This window comes from Alligator mississippiensis, chromosome 6, assembly GCF_030867095.1.
Source record: "Alligator mississippiensis isolate rAllMis1 chromosome 6, rAllMis1, whole genome shotgun sequence".
In the NCBI taxonomy this organism is placed as follows: Eukaryota; Metazoa; Chordata; order Crocodylia; family Alligatoridae; genus Alligator; species Alligator mississippiensis.
In genome coordinates, this window is record NC_081829.1 from 33,538,793 (window position 1) to 33,558,347 (window position 19,555).

General features: G+C 45.2%; 1 protein-coding gene across 1 annotated transcript; it reads left to right on the forward strand.

Moving 5' to 3' along the window:
* Positions 1–1,004: 1,004 nt before the first annotated feature.
* On the forward strand, positions 1,005–13,710 carry PPIF (peptidylprolyl isomerase F). The gene is made up of 6 exons (XM_006264412.4): positions 1,005–1,250; positions 2,862–2,892; positions 3,757–3,845; positions 6,135–6,231; positions 10,895–10,970; positions 12,902–13,710. Exons 1-6 carry the CDS (start codon positions 1,083–1,085, stop codon positions 13,035–13,037), a joined length of 597 nt encoding a protein of 198 aa, XP_006264474.4. The 5' UTR covers positions 1,005–1,082; the 3' UTR covers positions 13,038–13,710.
* The last annotated feature ends 5,845 nt before the right edge of the window (positions 13,711–19,555 follow it).

The following is a 19,555-nucleotide window of genomic DNA, read 5'->3' on the forward strand; positions in this document are numbered from 1 at the left end:
ACTAAATGATTGTGCAGCAACAGCTGCTCATGCCTCTGTTTTAACTATTTTGTGTAACAGTTGGAAACATAGTTAAGGATAGTGACTGTGGGGTCTCGATCAGACAAGAAACTGAGATGCATGTCACCTCCCTGCTGATGCACCTCTCCTGCGAGAATGTCCCATACCTTTTTGAAGCTAGCTAAACCTTCAGCTTCCACAACATCTGATGGCAATTAGTTCCACACTTGAATGATACACTGTGGGAAAAAGACCTTCCTTCTTTGGGTTTTAAACTTACTACCAGCTAGTTTCATTTTGTGACCCCTAGACCCTGTAGTGCAAGAGAGCGGAACTAATAAATCTATTGTCTTTCTCTTTGCCATTTAGTATTTGGTAAATCCTTGTCACGGCCCACCTCAGGTGTCTCTCTTCTAAACACCCTTCAGGGAGCGAGCGCTGGAAGCCCGCTGGCTCCGCGAGCGTTTCAGGATGCTTGGCAAGACCGGCCCCGCCGGTGGGCAAGGACTGACGCCTTTGGACAGGGACGGTCCAGCTCTGACAACTGCAGGGGCCTGCTCCATGTGGCCAGTGCTGGGGCAAGGCCGAGCGTGAGCTGGCGGGAAGCGCAGGCCACCGGGCGCGCTTTGTTTCTCTGCGCAGGGCGAGCCGCAGCACAGCGCAGCACTTGGGGCCAGAAAGAAGTGTCAGCCCCCCGGGGCTGCGCTGCCGCACGCTGGGGCGAGGGTTGCTCTGGAGCGGGCAGGCCCCTGCCTGGGATCTCTACTGCCCGCTGACACCGGGGCAGAGCAGCACGAGGCTGCCGGTGCCCTGCGAGGGCGCGCTGAGGCCCAGCCAAGGCCGCCGCGGGCGGAGGAAGCACTACGCAGCCGGGGGGCCGGAGCCTCCCCCGGGCTCCACGGCCGCGCCCCGCCCCTCCCGCACCTGGCGGCCGCTCGGGCCCGCCTCCGCCCCCCGCCGCCAGGGGGCGCCGCGCGGCTCCCCGGGGAGCCCTTAAAGAGCGGCCGCGCGGCACCGCCGGCACTTCTGTTCTGCTCTACGCTGCATCTCGTCTTGCCTCGCTCGCTCGCCCCGCCCGCAGGATGCTGGTGCTGGGTGCCGCCCGCCGCTTGCTCGCGGGGCGCCCGCCGGGCTCTGCCGTTGGCCGCCTGCTGCTGCCGGGCCGGGGCTGCAGCGCCCGCGCGCCCAACCCCGTCGTGTTCCTGGACGTGGAGGCGGACGCCAGCCCGCTGGGCCGCGTCGTGCTCGAGGTGACCTTGGCCCGCGCGCCGCGCCGCGCCGCGCATTGGCGGGGGAGGGGGCGCTGCCGCGGGCTCCGCGCCCGGGTGGTGCCGGCTCCTTCCCGACGGGCGCGGGGTCCCCCTGGCCCTCCCGGCTCCCCGCTTCCTTCCTGTCTCGGTCCTCGGGCTCCTCAGCCCGAAACTGGGCTCCTGCTCATTGCAGCGGGGGAAGCTTGTTCAGCAAACCTGAAAATTAACTTCGCCGCCTTAAAGGCCCGGCCAGAGCAATCCTGGTTCGGGCTTCTCTGCTTGAAGCCCTGATAGATGTCGCGTCTCCCCTGCGAGCACAGGAAGGCCGAAATGTTTGTCCTTCAGCATATGGTGGCAAGGCACTGAGGTCCATTGGGATGGCTGGCAAGAGAGGTTGCTCTGGCCTTGTCGTGCACTCTTGCATCCACACTTTTGAACGTGGGATTCAAATAATTGCTCCAAGAAATTAACAAAAACCAAGTAGACTAGAGATCAGTGATTAAAAACAAGTGAACCATGTGTAAATACTTCAGTTGCAGATGGAGGGTCTTGCACTTGCCCTCATGAGACCATTCTTAGTGTTTGGAGGGTGTTATAAAGAGAGGACTCTTTCTGACTGAAGTTAAAGCTGTTGCATTGTTTTTCCTGACTGCATGGTTTCCCAGAGACTGTAATTAGGAGGCAATATTGTTAGTCCAGTTAGTGTTATGGGGTTCCCACATGGCTCATTCCCCAGAGCAGCAGTTCCCAATGTGGTGCCTGCATGTGCCACGGCACCCTGCAAGGTTTATTCAGGTGCCTGTGCATATGTTCACGATCAGTAAAAATCATGATTCCGGCAAAAATGCTGTCATATTGGTGCCTGCTGCTTTTTCTTTTAAACTCAAATGTGCCCTTGGGCGCACGAATGTTGGGAACCCCTGCCCCAGAGGATATGGGTCTAAAACACTCCCAGCTGGACCAACCATGATCTTTAGCAGCTCACATCTCCACTCTGGAGCCAAACAGTTCAGTTGCCACTTCCCCAGCTGTCACAGCAGCCACCACACTGGACTTTGTGAATTTGATAATGCTTATGGCTTCAAAATGATAGCTGTAGTTGCGCTAATTTGAGGTCTGAATTGATCAAAAGATAAGATGTAGCTGAAAACAAGCAAGTACATTTGTGTACCAGTCTGAAAAGATGGATGCTCACCATTACTTGACTTGAGTAGATTTTGTTAAAAATCTGGTATCTCCTCCAAAACATGAATGAAGTTGGTTATAAATACAGATGAGCAGCAGTAGAAATCTGTTTAAATGTGATCTGTGTCTGTCCTAACTTAACTTTTTTTTCAAAGACTGGTCACTGCTGGAAGTTACCTAGTTGTGGGGATAATTCAAAGTAGCTTTGAACAGTGAGCTGGATCCAAGTTATGAGTTCATAACATTCATGTTGTTTTGCTAATTGTAGTTCTTAAATACTGCTAAAACCAATCTTAAACAGTGCAATGAATTTCTTTCTCTTCTTTCATCCTTTGCTTTCCCTAGTTCAAAAGTTATAGGTGTCTTCGGCTTTTCCTGTATCTTGACATGTTTTATATCAAAGGTGACTTTGTTTTGTTTCAACAGCTGAAAGCTGATGTAGTTCCGAAGACAGCAGGTAAGAAAGCATCTTAGAAATTTTGTCTACCTTTGGCCTTTTAAGGTTTTGAATACAGCTAAGAGAAGTTCAGTTTCTCTTTCAGTTTCGTTAAGAGAATTTTTCAGAAACTGGAAAAACTTGTTCCAAAGTTCTGTTTTAAATGTAGAAAATATTTACATGGCATTTGTCCCAAAAGCAGTTTGATGCCTCACTTTTAATGCACGGGCAAGTGAGGGATGTGTGTGCGTTGCCAAGGCTGTCCAAACAAGTTTTAATACAAGGTTAAAAAAAACCCCACAGTTATCATTTGAAATGCAAAAAAGAAGAATTGTGGAACTGAGATGATGCAGCTTGAGGGGCTGTTAATGAGACTGACTTCCCCTTTCTTCTATATATAGAGATACAGAAATCGGTTTGTGAAGGTAGTAAGCAAGATCGGTTTTTCTTTCTTGTGGCTACTTCATGATCTCCGTGCATTGGTTTTCTTATTCCAGTTACTCATAAACAGATGGCCACAAGAAAAATGCTACCATTACAATTTTCAAACAGAGAAAACGTTTAAGAGGCATGGAGCCCGAACTCTGATTCCTAAGGATGTTTCAAGCAGGAGTGAAGGCACATAAGTGAAAAACGCATTCATGCTCTGTACTGTGCCCTATTTGGAGGGTAAATGGAACATCTCCAGGGCTGTAGCTTTCAAAAAGACACGATTCATTCATGCAAAACAAACACTTAAGCTATTAATAATCTTTTTATTTGTATTAGACTGTAAGAATGTTAACTTGGGACCTAAATTACTGATAATCCATTTTTACTGAATCCAAAATAAAAAGATATTGATGTTGATGTTACAGGGTAGTGACTTACGTTTTGTTTTGACAGAGAACTTTAGAGCTCTTTGTACTGGTGAGAAGGGTTTTGGGTATAAAGGATCCACCTTTCACAGAGTGATTCCTTCATTCATGTGCCAGGTAATGTAACTTTCAAATATTTCTACTGAACTTTAATCATGAATTTTTCCAAAATAAGTTTCATATTCATTTGCGGTACTTTAGAAAGGATGCTTTTCTTGTGTATTAGAATACTACTATAGCAATAATACTTGTATTGCTATGCTCTGTAACCTATTAGCTGCAAAATTAAGTTAGGATACTGCATGGCATTTCTGATCCTGTTGCTAGGATTCTTGCTTAGTATATCCATTGATAAAAGTAAATGCACATCACCCACACACTGCTTTGGAAGTCCAGGATCTCTGCTTTCATGTAGTGACATGTTTTAACAAGTGGTATGTTCAGTAGAATGGCTCTTGGTTAAGATTGTGTGCACAGGAGGTGAAGTAGGAAAACAGCATGCCCATTGTTTCTGGTCTTGGAGAAAATGTTTTCTAAAATTTTAGCAGATATAGTAAAGTTTATTTCTAAAATTGAAAGACGCTACCATTTTAAACGGCTATGAATTGTAAGCCTTTCTACAAAGGAAATTAATCTGTTCCTTTAGTATATTCCATAGCAAACTACTTAACAGTAAAGGTTGGTTCCATGATATTTTTAGCTTAATGCAAGTGTAGTCCAGCGGTTGTCAACCGGAGGTACACGTACCTCTAGGGGTACTTAAAAAGGGGGGGTGGGGCTCCTGCCACTGCATGCACTCCAGTGGAGGCTCAAGGGGCACTTCCCTTCTCTTTTCCCCCCACCCCCAAATCTGTGTGGGGGGCAGAGGCGGCTGTGCATGCTGGGCTTTGTGTGCCACTGCAGCTGCCTGGAGAGTAGTGTGATGCCATGTGCCTGCCACTGCCAGGCTGTGTTGCGCACCCTTTCCACCCAGCTGTGGGATGCATGTGGATCCCCACTAGGACCCCCCCTCCCCAGTCCGGATCTGGCCAAGTGAGTTTGACACCCTGATGTAAATAATTGCTAATGGCTGATCTTGAAGATGCTGGTACGCTGACCAAGAATCTATATGTAAAGATTAAAAACAAGCTGCTGTTAAGCAATGCCTCCTTTTAATAAGGATAAAGGACAAGTGTGCTGTAGTTACAGAACAGCAATTATACTTCTATGCCTTAAGAAATATAATTATTCCAGGACATTTTTTTTTTTTTTCCCTCTTCTACATTCTAAAGCTGCTGCAACCAGTAAAGCCTGTTTCATGTGTAGCAAGTTCAGTATTAGTATGGTATGGTCTGATTGGTACACTTAATTAGAGGTTATCATGTGCCATACTTGGCAAGTCCAATGCCTTGACAACCAGGCATGTAAAGCATGTCTCTGGAATTACAAAGGAGTCTCCAAAGTATTGCATAAAGTACAATGTTGGGCTATCCAAAGTAAAGTTTAAATACGTAAATCTCTGCTGTGATTAGTAAGGGTTAGTTTTTGTTCACCATACAGATGGTACATATACTAGAAGCATCTATTCCAGCCTCTAGCAGCATGTGGACTGTAGTAGTTCAAACACAGAGGGCTGATGCTGCTGGTTGTGTCAAACTGGTTGGGCGCTCCACTGACTTGTCAGGCACTGCTGGCTGCCCACCCAACTCCAAAATGAGACCAGGCAGTTGTCTACAGCAAGATCTGACTCATAGCTGCTGCTGACTTAGTTGAACTGCTCAGACTGGCTTTTGAGCTAGGTGGCCCCAGCCAACTCAGCTGCCACTGGCCACCCAGCTGACCTGTGAAACAGGGTTGGGCAGTTAGTCAATGCTGGTAACTGAGCTTGAGGGTCTACAGGATCCTGCTGGAGCTGAATTGCTGGGCCCTGCCTCTTGAGCTGAGTGAATAACACATGCTGCAACTAGAGCGTTAACAGAGCAGAACAGATTTTTTTTTTTTTTTTTTTTTCCCCTTCATTCTTCCATTTCCCCCTCCTTCCCCCAAAGCTTCCTTTACTGTCTCTGCAAAAATACAGATATTGTCAAGGAAATATATAAATATTTTTCCCTTTGTTCTACCTTCCAAAGACAAGGTCCACTGTGGGGGGTAGGGGCAGTGTATGTGAGAGAATACAGTAATAACTCAGTATTGGGATGGATGCATAGTGTGTGATGGAGTATCTGCAGATGAAATGCTCTAATTGTCTGCCTTTAACATCCCAAACTATAACTGCACTGACCACTTGTATACAGTGTATGCCACCTTCCTCCACCACCTGCTCCTGCTATTGTTGCCTTTCCCTCCCGCTTGGGTCATAGGGATCGCCAGGCTCCTTCTTGCTGTCTCTCCAGCTAACTATTAAAGCCAAATTTGTTTCTATTTCAGGCTGGTGACTTTACAAACCACAATGGCACAGGAGGGAAATCCATCTATGGCAGTCGATTTCCAGATGAAAATTTCATACTTAAGCATGTTGGACCTGGTAAATAAACTTGTTCCTTCTCCCTTGAGACAACTAACCTTTATTGACTCGGGTAGAAGATGGGGCATGGTAGTTCCGTAAAGACCCATGGGTGCAGAGAGGGGGCTTTCTTGGGCAGTGGCATGCTTTGTCAAGTAATTGCTGGGAATGGACTTCCAGAAACTGGGGTTCTCTAATGTCCTGCCCTGCCCTTCCTGCTGCCAAATTCAAACCAACACACCAATCTCTGTCTGTCTGCCTTTTAAAAGCTACTGCAAGAAGCAAGTATTTGAGACAGGTAGAGTACTTCATAATTGTAAAAATGCCTTTGCAGTGTTGTTGAGAAGCCCAGCCTGTAACCTGTGTTACTTGAGCCTATAATAGGTGATGGTATCAGAGCCACACTTTTCCATACAATTTATTTCCAGTGGCATGACGTGTAGTAATGATAAAATAGAGTAGAAATGTCCAACTAGTGGTTAACTCTTGGCTGTGGCCTTGTTCTGCCTTTCCCACCTCAGCTCCCTGCTGCTTTACATTCTCTTCTCCCTTGCCATCACCTGCTCCTGCTGTCTCTGCCTACCCTTTGGGTCAGGAGGATCTCCAGGCTCCTTCTCCACTTCCAGCTTATACTTCCTGATGCTGCCCTGGGGATTGCATGGTCAATGGCTGCTCAGAAATTGGACCGTCCTGAAAAAGAACATAATCACTGTCCATCTAAAGGCACATCTAAAAGACTTTCCCAAATGTACAACACTCATTTTTAGCTTCTTTTTTTAGTATTATTATTTTGCAAGCCCCTTGAGTTAAATTTTTACTTAGTTCTGGGATTAATATATTTATTCTAAATGGAAATGAAGTGCTATGTAACTTCCACCTAACTGGGAAGGAAAGGACCATAAAAGTTCCCTTACAGGTAAAAGAATGTGAATAACATGGGGCATGTCTACACGTAGTAGTAGTATGGGGTGTAAGCAGGAGGAACTATGCCTCCTGATTGCAAGTAAGAACCCAGACTTAGTAGGGCTCACAGAAACCTGGTGGGACCCTACCTGTGACTGGGTGGTGGGCATTCAGGGGTACACCCTATATAGAAGAGATGGGACAGACAGGAAAGGTGTGGGGGTTGCGCTCTGTCAAAGAGCACCTCACATCATCAAGGATTAGCTTCGGGTTAGAGGAGGGTCAGATAGAGACACTATGGGTCAAACTACAAGGGAGGCATGGCGAAAGGGACCTTACGGTGGGTGTCTACTACAGACCACCCAACCAGGGGGAAGAGCTAGACCAGGGCTTCTCCAGCCAGCTTATGGAGGTGGTTAGGTCAAGGGATGTTATTGTCATGGGTGACCTAAACTACCCAGACATTTGCTGGGAGGAGCAGACAGCCAGATCTGACCGCTCGTATAGGTTCCTGACTGTATTACAGGACCTTCACCTTATCCAGGAAGTGCACAGCCCCACTAGGGGTAACGCCTTGCTGGACCTGGTTATGGGGAATGACCTGGTGAGGGGACTGCAGGTCCTTGACCACCTGGGCAATAGCGATCATCACCTGCTGGATTTCACGATCCAACGCAGGGCATCTAGGGCTCACACCAAGGCTAAAGCCCTTGACTTTAGAAGGGCCAACTTCAATGAGCTTAGGAGACTAGCGGGGGGAGGCACTAAAGGCCCAGAAGGTAGAGGAGATGGGAGCCCATGAGGGATGGTCATACCTTAAGGGGGTGATCCTCCAGGCCCAAAAGATAACAGTTCCTGAGAGAAGCAAGGGGGGTAAGAGTGCTCAGAAACCCCCTTGGTTCAGCAAGGGCATTCAGCAATGCCTGAGGACTAAAAGGGAGACGTACAACCAGCGGAAGGGAGGAATTATCACCAAGGAGGAGTACTCCTTCTTAGCCTGGGAGTGTAGGAGGGCTATTAGGAAGGCCAAGGCAAAGATGGAACTCAGGCTAGCGTCCAGGATTAAGGACAACAAAAAGTCCTTTTTCAAGTACATTGGGAGCAAGAAGAGGGCACCAGGCAATGTAGGGTCCCTGCAAGACACAAACGGTAATCTGGTGGCCATGCCAGACAAGAAAGCTGATATTTTTAACAGTTTCTTTACCTCTATCTTCCTGAACAGGGACCAGGATATCTCACCTACCAGAGGTAGGGACAGTCTTGGGGATAGCTCTATCAAGCCTTCAGTCAGTGCAGATGTAGTTAGGGATCTTCTGGAAGGTCTAGACATCTTAAAATCTGCAGGTCCAGATGCCCTCCACCCAAGGGTGTTGAGGGAGCTGGCAGGGGTCATCGCGGAGCCCTTGGCTTGGCTGTATGAGCATTCATGGTCATCTGGCCAGGTGCTGGGGGATTGGAAACTGGCTAATGTGGTTCCTATTTTTAAGAAGGGGAGGAAGGAGGACCCAAGTAATTATAAGCCTGTAAGCCTCACCTCGGTGCTCGGGAAGCTCTTGGAGAGGATCATCAAGGAGCATATCTGTCGGGGGGGGGGGGCCTGCAGGGGAGATCATGCTCAGGGGCAATCAGCATGGCTTCACCAAAGGCGGGTCCTGCCAGACCAACCTGATTGCCTTTTACGACCAAGTAACTAAATTCTTGGATGATGGTGTCGCTGTGGACGTATTCTTTCTAGCCTTTAAGAAGACCTTTGACGCTGTTTCACCCCATCCTCATCAATAAATTAAGTGACTGCGGCATTGATGCCTGCACAGTTGGATGGGTAAAAAATTGGCTGATGGGGCACACCCAGAGAGTAGTGGTGGACGGGTTGTACTCAACCTGGTGAGATGTGAGCAGTGGGATACCCCAGGGCTCGGTCCTCAGGCCCGCACTGTTTAACATCTTCCTCAGCGACTTGGACGAGGGGTAGAAAGTGCGCTGTCCAAGTTTGCTGATGACACTAAGATGTGGGACAGGGTGGACACACTTGAAGGGAGAGAGGCTGCAACTAGATTTAGACAGACTACAAAAGTGGGCAGACGAGAATAAGATGGGGTTCAACGTACACAAATGCAGGGTGCTGCACCTTGGGAGAAGAAATCCACAGCATACATACAGGCTGGGGAGTTCCCTTCTTGAAAGCACAGAGACGGAAAGGGATCTCGGAGTCATTATTGACTCCAAGATGAACGTGAGCTGCCAATGCCAGACCGCAGCCAGCAAGGCCAACCGTACCTTGTCATGCATCCAAAGGTGCAATTCAAGCCGTCCAAAGAGGTGATACTCCCCCTCTATGTGACTTTGGTCAGGCCGCAGTTGGAGTATTGTGTCCAGTACTGGGTGCTGCACTTCAAAAGGGATGTGGCCAGCCTGGAGAGGGTTCAGAGGAGGGCCACCCGCTTGGTGAGAGGGCAGCAGGACAGGCCCTATGATGAGAGACTGAAGGACCTGAACCTGTTCAGCCTCAGCAAGAGGAGGCTGAGGGGGCCCCTGGTGACTGCCTACAAGCTCATCAGGGGGGATCAACAGCAAATAGGCAGAGCTCTTTTCTCCCCAGCATCACCTGGGGTGACGAGGAACAATGGTAATAAGCTGATGGAGAATAGGTTTAGGTTGGAGATCAGAAGGCAATATTTTATAATTAGGGTGGCCAAAATCTGGAACCAACTTCCCAGGGAGGTGGTCCTTGCCCCTACCTTGGGCAAATTCAAGAGGAGGTTGGACTATCATCTGTCTGGGGTCTTGTGAACCCAGCATTCATTCCTGCCTGTGGCAGGGGGGTCAGGCTACATGATCTGTTCAGGTCCCTCCTGACCCTAGCTACTATGAAACGTGCCAATTTTTAAAGGCACGTTAAGGGTGCAGGTCTACAAGTGCACACCCTCAATGCACCTTAAAAATGGCAATTTTAAAATAGACTAAAATTTGTTACCTGAAAAAGTAGGTATCAAATTTAGGCACAAATAGCTGAAGTGCCTTCATGCATGTCAGGACATGCTAAGATGCATTAACGCTGTGTATATTGACTGACTTGGGACTAACTATAGTCCCCAAGTCAATTGACATACACAGCATTAATGCATCTTAGCACATTGGGAGTGAAGTCAGTCCCAAGTCAGTCCACACGCTGTTAATGCACCTTGGCATATATACATGTAGACACATGCCTTAGTCGCCTTAATCATGTTAGGCAAATGCACATCAAGTTTAGGCGCACAAACCCATGAAGGAGAAAATCCAGTGATGTATGGATATTTGATGGTCTTATGTCCGCATTATCTGACAGTGCGCTTCAAGCAAGGTATACACAAAAGTGGCTATAGTACTTCTGGTTTGGAAGGGTGTGCGCCAAGTGGCTGCTTGCACATCTCAGTATGGTAGTGATTTGAATGATGCAGACATCCTTCATAGCTGTAGGAGAGTTCCACTTCTAAAATGATGTTGTTGATGGAAATTGTCAGTATTGGCTCTTTCTGTTTTCTGTGGAAAGCATAATGAGTTTTACATGACTTTGACAGCCTTGACATAAAAATGGTATTTCAACTAACTATATCATCTCTCCTAGTGAAAGGGCAAAGACATGATATTAGAGGCCAAGTAGAAACAGCATTTGTTATTGCATCTCCTGCTTGTTCTATATTAGTACTGCTCTTGCTCATGCAGAGTAAAAAAAACAGCTTTTCAACTGTGTGCTTTCATATTGGTTAATCTCCAGTTCATGATTTTGTTGCTGTTATAGGTGTTCTTTCAATGGCCAATGCAGGCCCCAATACAAATGGATCTCAGTTCTTCATTTGCACTACCAAAACTGACTGGTAAGTGTTCCATTGGTTGCATGTGGTAATGTTTAATGCATGTTTTGTTTTGTTTTTCTTCTTAGTGTATGGTAATTGCTCTATTGGTATCTGTTTTAATGTTTGGTGGGAGGTTTAAAAACAAGGAAGTGTAAGGGAAGTGCCACTTCTAGAAGCAGTGGATATTACTCTGTGCAGTTGCACAGGTCATTATAAAATGAAAGCCTTATCTTTGTTATCACATTCCTTCAATTTGTGGCAATGTTCTTCTGCCATTTTCTGGTCTCCCTGTCTTATTTTGTTATATCCTTCACTGTTGGATTTTGCTCACTTTGAGTCCAAAATAAATTCCCAGTGAAGCTGATGAGCTTTTAGGTTAAAGCAAATATTTACTGGTTAGTGACATTTTTGCCACTTTTTTTGCTAGCAAATATTCTTTTGACCCAAATCAAAGGATATGCCTATGAACATGGCTGCCTGTGTGACTTTCAGGACTGGGGACTGATCCCAATTCTGCCATTATTTTAAAGGAAACTTTTCACTCCAAATGCAAAGTTCCCTTTAAAACCCAAACCCAGCCTTGCTCTGCAGTTCCTGTATGGCTGCAGTAATGTAGCTATATAACTTGGCAATAACTCAGATAGCCTGAGGGTTGTGCACATGGCATTGCACTAGACAATAAGTAACTAATGAGCAAGTCTCCACCAGATCTACCTCTCCGCTGGATTTCATGGTTGCATGTACAGGTTAAGTGCAATTCTGAAAGCATGCATCTCAGGACTCTGGAGCTGCTTCAGTAGCTATGTGTTTTATACAACCTAGCTGAAGGTATTTTTATGTGTGCCAATACACAATTGCTGTACAGTTTTGAGAGAGATCTTACAAAAGTGTAGAATGTTAATTAATATGATCTACACTTTATATTCCATTCCATGCTAATTTACCTTGAACAAATTCACTTGCATAGTACAAGTAAATATTTTATTCAAAGGGAGACAAACCCAGAGAGGCTATGATCAAGTCAGGACTTTCTTCCTTGCAGACCTGTATTTTTTTTTTTTTTTTTTTTTTTTTTTTTCCCCACTAGAAGCCATGCTGCCTTGATCCATCCAATCCAAATGCCATGTACTCACAAGGGAGTTGTTGACTTCTTTTCCTGAGGTCAGACTCTCCAGCCCCAGCTTCCCCTTCTCTCTTCACCATCTTGTTGGTATAATGCTTCTGCTATTTGGAACACATTTTGCATAGGTGTTGCCTCAATTATATCAACACCTTTTTTTGTATTTTGTTTGGTTTAGGGTTTTTTGCCACGTTTAAAACAAAAAACAACCCTTCTTGTCTATATTCCACTTAATTTCTGTTACCATTTACCTCTTAATCTGGAACGTGCAAAATTGGATGCTACAAAATAAGGTCATTATCATGCCACCTTTGTTAATCAGACAAGGGAATTTTAGGATCTAGGGCTAACTAACGCTTTATTGCATGGGTGTCAAATTCATCTGGCCACACAAGTAGTGCAGAACTGGTCCACAGACTGGCCCCACATTCCAACACGTCATGAAGCAGCCAAAGTGGGTGCTGCCTGCAGCCCAGTCCTGCTTTTAGCTGTTGCCAGGGCTGTGTTGAATGGCTCTGGACTTCATGTAGCCACTCCAGGATGTGATCTGGAACAGGTACTGTGTGGGGCGTGCAGGGCCATCTGCATTTCGCATGCTGCCTATGGTTTGCTCTGAGATCCTCAGGCGGCATTGAGGGGCCAGATGATAGGGTTCCCTGGGGCAGCAGGTCATTTTTGACATCCCTGCTTTATTGTATTGTCCTTTTTTCAGTAAACAGTGTTGTTGAGAAGTTGAGCAACCCATTTAAAGGTGTGATAATCCCTGCTTTACTTCAGGGTGGATTTAGTTTTACATAGATTTTTATTACACATGCATTTTTTTCTGTTACAGGCTAGATGGAAAACACGTTGTTTTTGGCTACGTAAAGGAAGGAATGGAAGTTGTAAAGAAAATTGAGGGTTTTGGTACCAAGAGTGGAAAGACCAACAAAAAGATTCTCATTACAGATTGCGGCCAGTTGTCATAAACTGTTTTATGTAGCTCAGGAGAACTTGGATGCTGTGAAGAAACAGGATGAAGGAAGTATTTCTGATCTCACTTGCTGATGTGAAGCATTCTTCCTATCATTCAGTATGATTGAATATACCCTGATAAAAGTAGAAATTTCAGACATTCTAACAAAGATCTCTGTACCTTATTGTAGAACAGAGCTAGAGGGTTCACTTTTTTTATTTGAAAATGGGTACAAGTTAATATTTATAGATTATTTACAAATGAACAAGAGATCTTAAATTATTAATTTTTTTTAAATGACCTGGTGTCGTAGCAGTTATCAGGTCAAGCTTGATAGTGTGCTGAACTTCAGTTATCCAATGCTGTACATGACAGCAATATGAACACCAAATTTGCTGTAATTCAGGAATTGTAAGAAGTCTGTCACAACTATCTTGTGGTTGACCTAACTACTAGCATAGTGAGTGCTTATACCCTTCTCTGTTTCAAATAAATGTGAATTTGTCATTCTGTTGACATAGCCAGGTGCTGTGAATTTTTTTTTTTTTTTTTTTTTTTTTTTTTTTTTTTCAGGCATTCAGATCAATAATGTAGTAAAGTATAGTGGCATTATTTTCTCTTAAGTGGGGATCAAATGGATCAAATTCTCCATTAATTTGAATTAAAGATTGCCATGTTTCCTTCACTGGTATTTCAGTTCTGCCTGGATGCGGGCTCAGTCATGTTGAATGTGCATACAGGTTAACATACTAAAGGCTCTCTCTGTAATAGCAATGGCTAGAATGTCCTTTCTGAAGAAGAGAGCTGAACTTGGAGTGCAGCTTAAATCTGTGGAACTGATGATTTTTTTTTTTTTTATTCCTTCTGTTAAGACAAGATATTGTCTCAGAATTAATTGATTTTTAAATTGACTTCTAAACTTACTAAATGAGTTTGGGTTGTAAGAACATCACCATCACTCTCCTAGTTTGCTTGATTTTTAAAAACCACAAGTTAACCAAAATGGATCAGTGGATGCTTCCATAGAGCAACTGTGAACTAACTTGAAATCCAATTCTATTCTGAAATCACAGTATGTCATCATGGCATGACCTTCCTCAGCACATACATTTCTCTGTGTATTCAGGGGTGTAACTACTCACTCAAATGGCAAATATGCTTTGCTGATTGTTTTATTTTTTGATCTGTTGACCCTGCAGAGCCAACTGAGTTTGGGACATTAGGTGGATTCTGTCTTCGGGTGCATCATCATTAGAAGAAAAAATCAGTCACTCAAGGGTCACATGGGGACCTAATTGGATCCATGCTCATTGCTGGGGCTGATGCTTCAAAAGGAAAAATCCATCTGGATTGATAAGGGTAGAAGGGGTTTGCAGGGTTGGCTGAAAGGAGTGGCAGCTGTTTTACTTTTCTGGAACATCTGGTATGGACTCACTGAGCAATAATGAACAACAAACCTTGCAGTGCTCTCTTTAAGAATCTCTTCAGCTGCTAAATACAAAACTATTGGGAAATTACATTGGTACTTGGTATGGTAATTTTATTAATCAGAAACAGAAAAAAATGTGAAGGCTTTTTATTTATGTATTTTGTTTTTTCTCCCAAATGTGAGTTTACTGCCAGGATATCGCAGCTAAACTGGGTTTAAAAATAATGCATCTTGCACTAGACCTCAGTGAGTGTGTGTGTGTGTGTGTATATGTATTTTTTTTTTTTTTTTAATTCACTGAAGGTCAGTGACATTTGCATGAGATGGTATTTCAGGTTATAATATTACATAAAATGGGACTGAGCAGCTTTTATTATTCTTCCCCTTTGCAGTTTTTTTAACATTTAATTTTAGCTATTTTGGCATGTGTTCAGTATTGATACGAAAATTAGATTTGTCTTCCCTTAATTTTGTATGTGAAAAATCATTAAATATCACTTCATAAAAATTGACTGACAATTTCTTTCATAAGTGCAATTTCAACTATTGATTGAAAATAGGCATATGCAAAACTAAAATCTCAGCAGCATTGACTACATTTATAGCTATTGGAAGTTGTGTTGCTCTCCTGTTCTGCTTCACAAGGAGATCTAAACTGAGCTGCTACTTTCATTCCTTAAACACCTAGAGCCACAAAACTAATGTAACAATGATGTGATTTGGCATTAAGTAATACATTTTAAGATTTACCTGGGGCTGCTGATAGTTGGCTGACTTTTTTGAGACTCTGTTCTCTTGATACAGTACTTGCCTTTGCTTGGTACATTAACTGCTGAGTTAAAGAGAAAAGGCATGGGAGTTAAAGGGATATTGTCTTCCTTCTCCAGTTCCTCTAGCAAAGATAGGCAGTGTTGCATGTCTTGACTTAATACTGGGGAGAAGTGATATTGTGGGCTTTTGCTGGTGTATAAGTGGAAGAAGATGCCAAGTTCACATTACCTCTTCTTCACTAAAATACTACCCTAGTTATATAGGAGCTGTCCTATGACATGTTTTGCCACAAAGCACTTACTTGTGCAACACTAAGGCCTGCATACTGAGCCTTGAGCTAAAAAATGCCTATTTTTGTGCTTGGTGTATAGGTAACAATGGTTTGCAACCACTTTGCAGGCAACGTCAACTTTCATCTCTGATACTGAAACTAAAATTACCTTCCAGAAAGGGATGCCTTCTCTGGAAGATGGTCACAGCTGGAGAATTTAGCAATTCTTTAGGAGGTCTTTTCTGATAGCTCATTGTCCTTGCTCCTATAAGGTGATGCCCGATCTTTCTGTTTTCAATGTATCTTGCCTCTCCTAGTCATTCCTGTTATGGCTTTCTCAATGAAAAGCACTTCTGTATCCATGAGTGTTTTCCTCCCACTGAGAGAACTAATTATTACTCTAGCCTATCAAACAGATTGAGTGCTTTGTCACGGTAAGTGTTTCTTCCAATGTGGGAAGCATACTGTGAGCATTGGACTATAAGCAGTTTCAGTAACTGCTTTGCCAGATGCCCTGTGCAGAGGTGAAAGCACTCGCCTGCTCCATACTTTCCTGTTTTATAGAACCAAGGCTTATGTTTAGCTTCTGGCCACAACATCATACTGGGGAGGAATGATAACTTTTTGTTGTCCGCTATATTTGCTTTAGATTTGCTTCCCAGGGTGCGATTCTCTACTCTTTGGTCTGTATTCTTGTTATTATGTTGTATAAATATTTGTTTGAATAGGCCTCACTTGTTAAGTAGAATGAAGTGCCTTATATCATCATTTCTGACAGCACACGGGCTGGGAAACAAGCAGGTGTACTGTGGAATTTTGCCATGGCAATGAGCTACAATAGGTATGAGGGTGGGGAATTCCTTAACAGGTGTGCCACGGAAAATTTTTATTAATATAAGTGTGCCTGGGGCTGGAAAAAGTTGGGGAAACACTGCCTTATGACTGCCCCTGAATATTTACCAAGCCAGTTTGTCATCTATGAGTTTTACCAGAAATTATGCTTTTCTTTTTACACTTTCAACTCTTTGAGAAACTTGCCTGGTGCACTTCCTGCAATTCCCCAATTCCATTTGGAAGTTAAAGCCAAAATGGAAAGGATTTTTTTATGGCAGAGGATATATAATTTTATTAGTACTGGCCTTGGTATTTTGAGTTCTCATTGTACCATATCTGCTTTTTGTGAGTTAGATTATTCATACGGTACTACTTCAACAGATAGTGATGCACTAACAAGCTTGGGAGCAGGAGCTTTACTTAGTTGCTTAAAACGTAAGTTTATAAAGTTTTTAAGGTTCAGGCAGTAATTTGGACCAGTGTTGGAGCCTATTGCATTAAGGACTGTGTGCTGCTTGGTCTCAAGGAGGTGCTGACATGCTGCCTTGGCACATGCACCTAGTGCTGGCCACTGCACAAGTTTCAGCAGCCTCGGAGAGGACCCACGATCTCCTCAAGGGAAGCCCAGAGACTCTCCTGCCATTACTTCAATCTTTCTTTCAGTGGTGGGCTCCCTTCCTGTGGACTCTCAGATCAGCTGCACCTCTTGGGTATCCATGGGGCTCCACCTCCCCTACACTCCGTGTGTCAGCTTCCAGGATGGCCACTCGGTATTGGTGCAGTTTGCTCTCTAGTATAGTCTCTCTCCTCAATCAATTGGGTTACAGTTGCCTCTTCCCAGTTGCCGTCTCTTCAGGGCATTTTGAGCTGTCCCTGCTTTTCTGCCGTGCCTCTGGTTATGACCCAACTGCCTGCCGTGGTCTCCTGGCTGGTCCTCCCCTTGGAGCACTGCCTGTGATCCTGACTCTCACCTCGGAGTCTTTCCAGGCAGTCACCAGCAGTAAGAGAAAGGGGGGGGGGCGGAAAAAAAGGAAGAACTTAGCAGAAAAATGAGGGGTAGGGCACTGACCCATCCCCACTCACTGACTCAGTGCCGGTGGCCCTAGTAGTTCCCTGGGCATCATCCTGGCTCCCTTCCTTGGTTGCAGACCCCTCTGGTGGGACCAGCACAAAGTCCCTTGGCATTCACTGGCACTACTCGTGCCCAGCATGGGAAGCGCCCTCGCTTTTGGCTCCCCATGGTGCTTTCCCCATGGTCTCTCCGGTGCTAGCTTTTATTCCAGCCGGGCTGTGTCCAGGAATTATGTCACCCGCCCATGCTGGCATCAACAGACATGGCTCATGAACTGCACAGGCGCTTTGTGCCAGTATGACTTGTCTGTTTCTCCCCAGCCCCTTCAGGGCTTTTCCCACAGAGACAGGCTGCCCCTGTCCCAGATCCTGCTGCGGGAGGGGTCTCTTGTCCCCTGGCAACTGTCCCCCTGGGACAGATAGCAATGAGAAGTCAAGTCCCAAGCATGCATACAAGTGCTTTCTGATGGACATTCTTAATTCAGCCCTAGATCCCTAAAAAAGCTTGGATCCTATAAGCATGTGTGTTTGCAGTTTGGTTGGTTTTTCTTCTCTTTTGGGAAGGGAGGGGAGGGAAAGGTCAGGGTTTTCTGTTTTTTGTTTAAAAAAAAACACATGAATAGTTCTGTAGTTGATAAGCCTAATTGCAATGAACTCAGTCATAACTTCTTTCAAAGACAACTTTGTTATATTCAGCGTTCTCTAGAACTTCTAGAAAAGAATCAGAAGCAATATCTTGTCTTGTACTTTAAGCCTAGGAACCTCCCCCTGTTATTGTACCATAGTAATAAATAGTTTTACAAACATAATAGGAAAGGAATTACTTTGAGTATATGGTGTGGTAGGCCAGTAAGGGGTGCTCCTGCATTGAGCCACACACCTCACTGCACCCGACCACCTTCCAGGCTCCGAGTGCCTCCCTGGGGGCACCTCGCATCTGGCTGACCCCCTCCCCCCCCTTCCTGGAGCACACCTTTAAACCTGGGGGTAATACTGGCACCCCCTAGGGTCTGGATTGATTTTGGTCCTGTACCCTCTGGGAAACACAGGCCTAGTAGTCCTTGAGGGGTACTTGACCCAGTGCAAGAACTTGGAGTGCTTCCCTCAGTCTGAAGCACTAATAGTGGTCTCCCTTAGTCAGCCGAACCAAGGGGACCCAAAGGCATAATCTAGACCCTCTCTCAATAAGTCTCCCATGCTAGGTACAGAGGAGAACTTTATTGGTTACAAGAGGTAGATTTGTAATAGGGTAGAGCAATATCGGAGAAATACCTTAGAGCAAACAGTGGCATGGTAGCCTTTGATCACGCATCTGAGTTGCTGCAAGATATGCATCTAGTTAGATCTCAAGTAGCTTCCTCACAAGTATCATCCAGAGGCAGGTGGAGATTCCCTCTGGAGGCAGGCAGTTAACTGAACATGAGTTTCAAGAGAGAGCAAGTTTCAGGTGGTCCAGCTTCTCTGAGAGTTCTCATCATGGCTGCTGCCCTGTCTCTTGGGCAGTCCTTAACTTATATAGACCTTATGACCTCACTTACCTGATCCAATGAAGGCCAACGGCTGTTGGCTGCCAGCCACCCAATTTGAAACGCATCACTGGTTGCTGGGTAGACTAGCAGGGTCTCTAGCCTTCTCCCAGTCATGATGACATTGCTTAGAACAATAGGGAGTTTAATCTCCCACCCAGGTGTGTGAGGTCAGTCACACAGAGGGAGCAGGTTTCCCCCTCCCTCAGGAATGTATCCAGCTCTGGTTACAACTCAGGGTTACCTGAAGCCAATGGTGTCTGCCCTCTGCAGTGACCATGGTAACCAAATTGTTAGATTGGTCACCTGCCTGATAGCAGAGTTTGGGGAGAAACAAAGATGGTGTTCTGCCACATATGGATTAAGTGGTGATAGTCTGGTTTATAGTAGTAGATTCATAGAAGTAGGGTCGGAAGGGACCTTGTAGATCATCAAGTCCGACCTCCTGCCCTGGGCAGGAGAGAAAACCAGGCTTGAATGACCTCAGCGAGGTAGACGTCAAGCCTCTTCTTAAAGACCCCCAGGGTAGGAGTCATCACCACTTCCCTTGGAAGTTGGTTCCAGATCCTAGTCACCCTAACTGTTAAGTAGTTCTTACAGATGTCTAATCTAAACCTATTCTCTAACAA

What these genes read in the sequence shown, in the direction of transcription:
- PPIF (XM_006264412.4), top strand. Translation starts at nt 1,083, where the DNA reads ATGCTGGTGCTGGGTGCCGCCCGCCGCTTGCTCGCGGGGCGCCCGCCG. An exon ending in TGGGCCGCGTCGTGCTCGAG is followed by an intron (nt 1,251 to 2,861) that starts GTGACCTTGGCC and finishes TTGTTTCAACAG; the next exon opens with CTGAAAGCTGATGTAGTTCC. An exon ending in ACTTAAGCATGTTGGACCTG is followed by an intron (nt 6,232 to 10,894) that starts GTAAATAAACTT and finishes TTGCTGTTATAG; the next exon opens with GTGTTCTTTCAATGGCCAAT.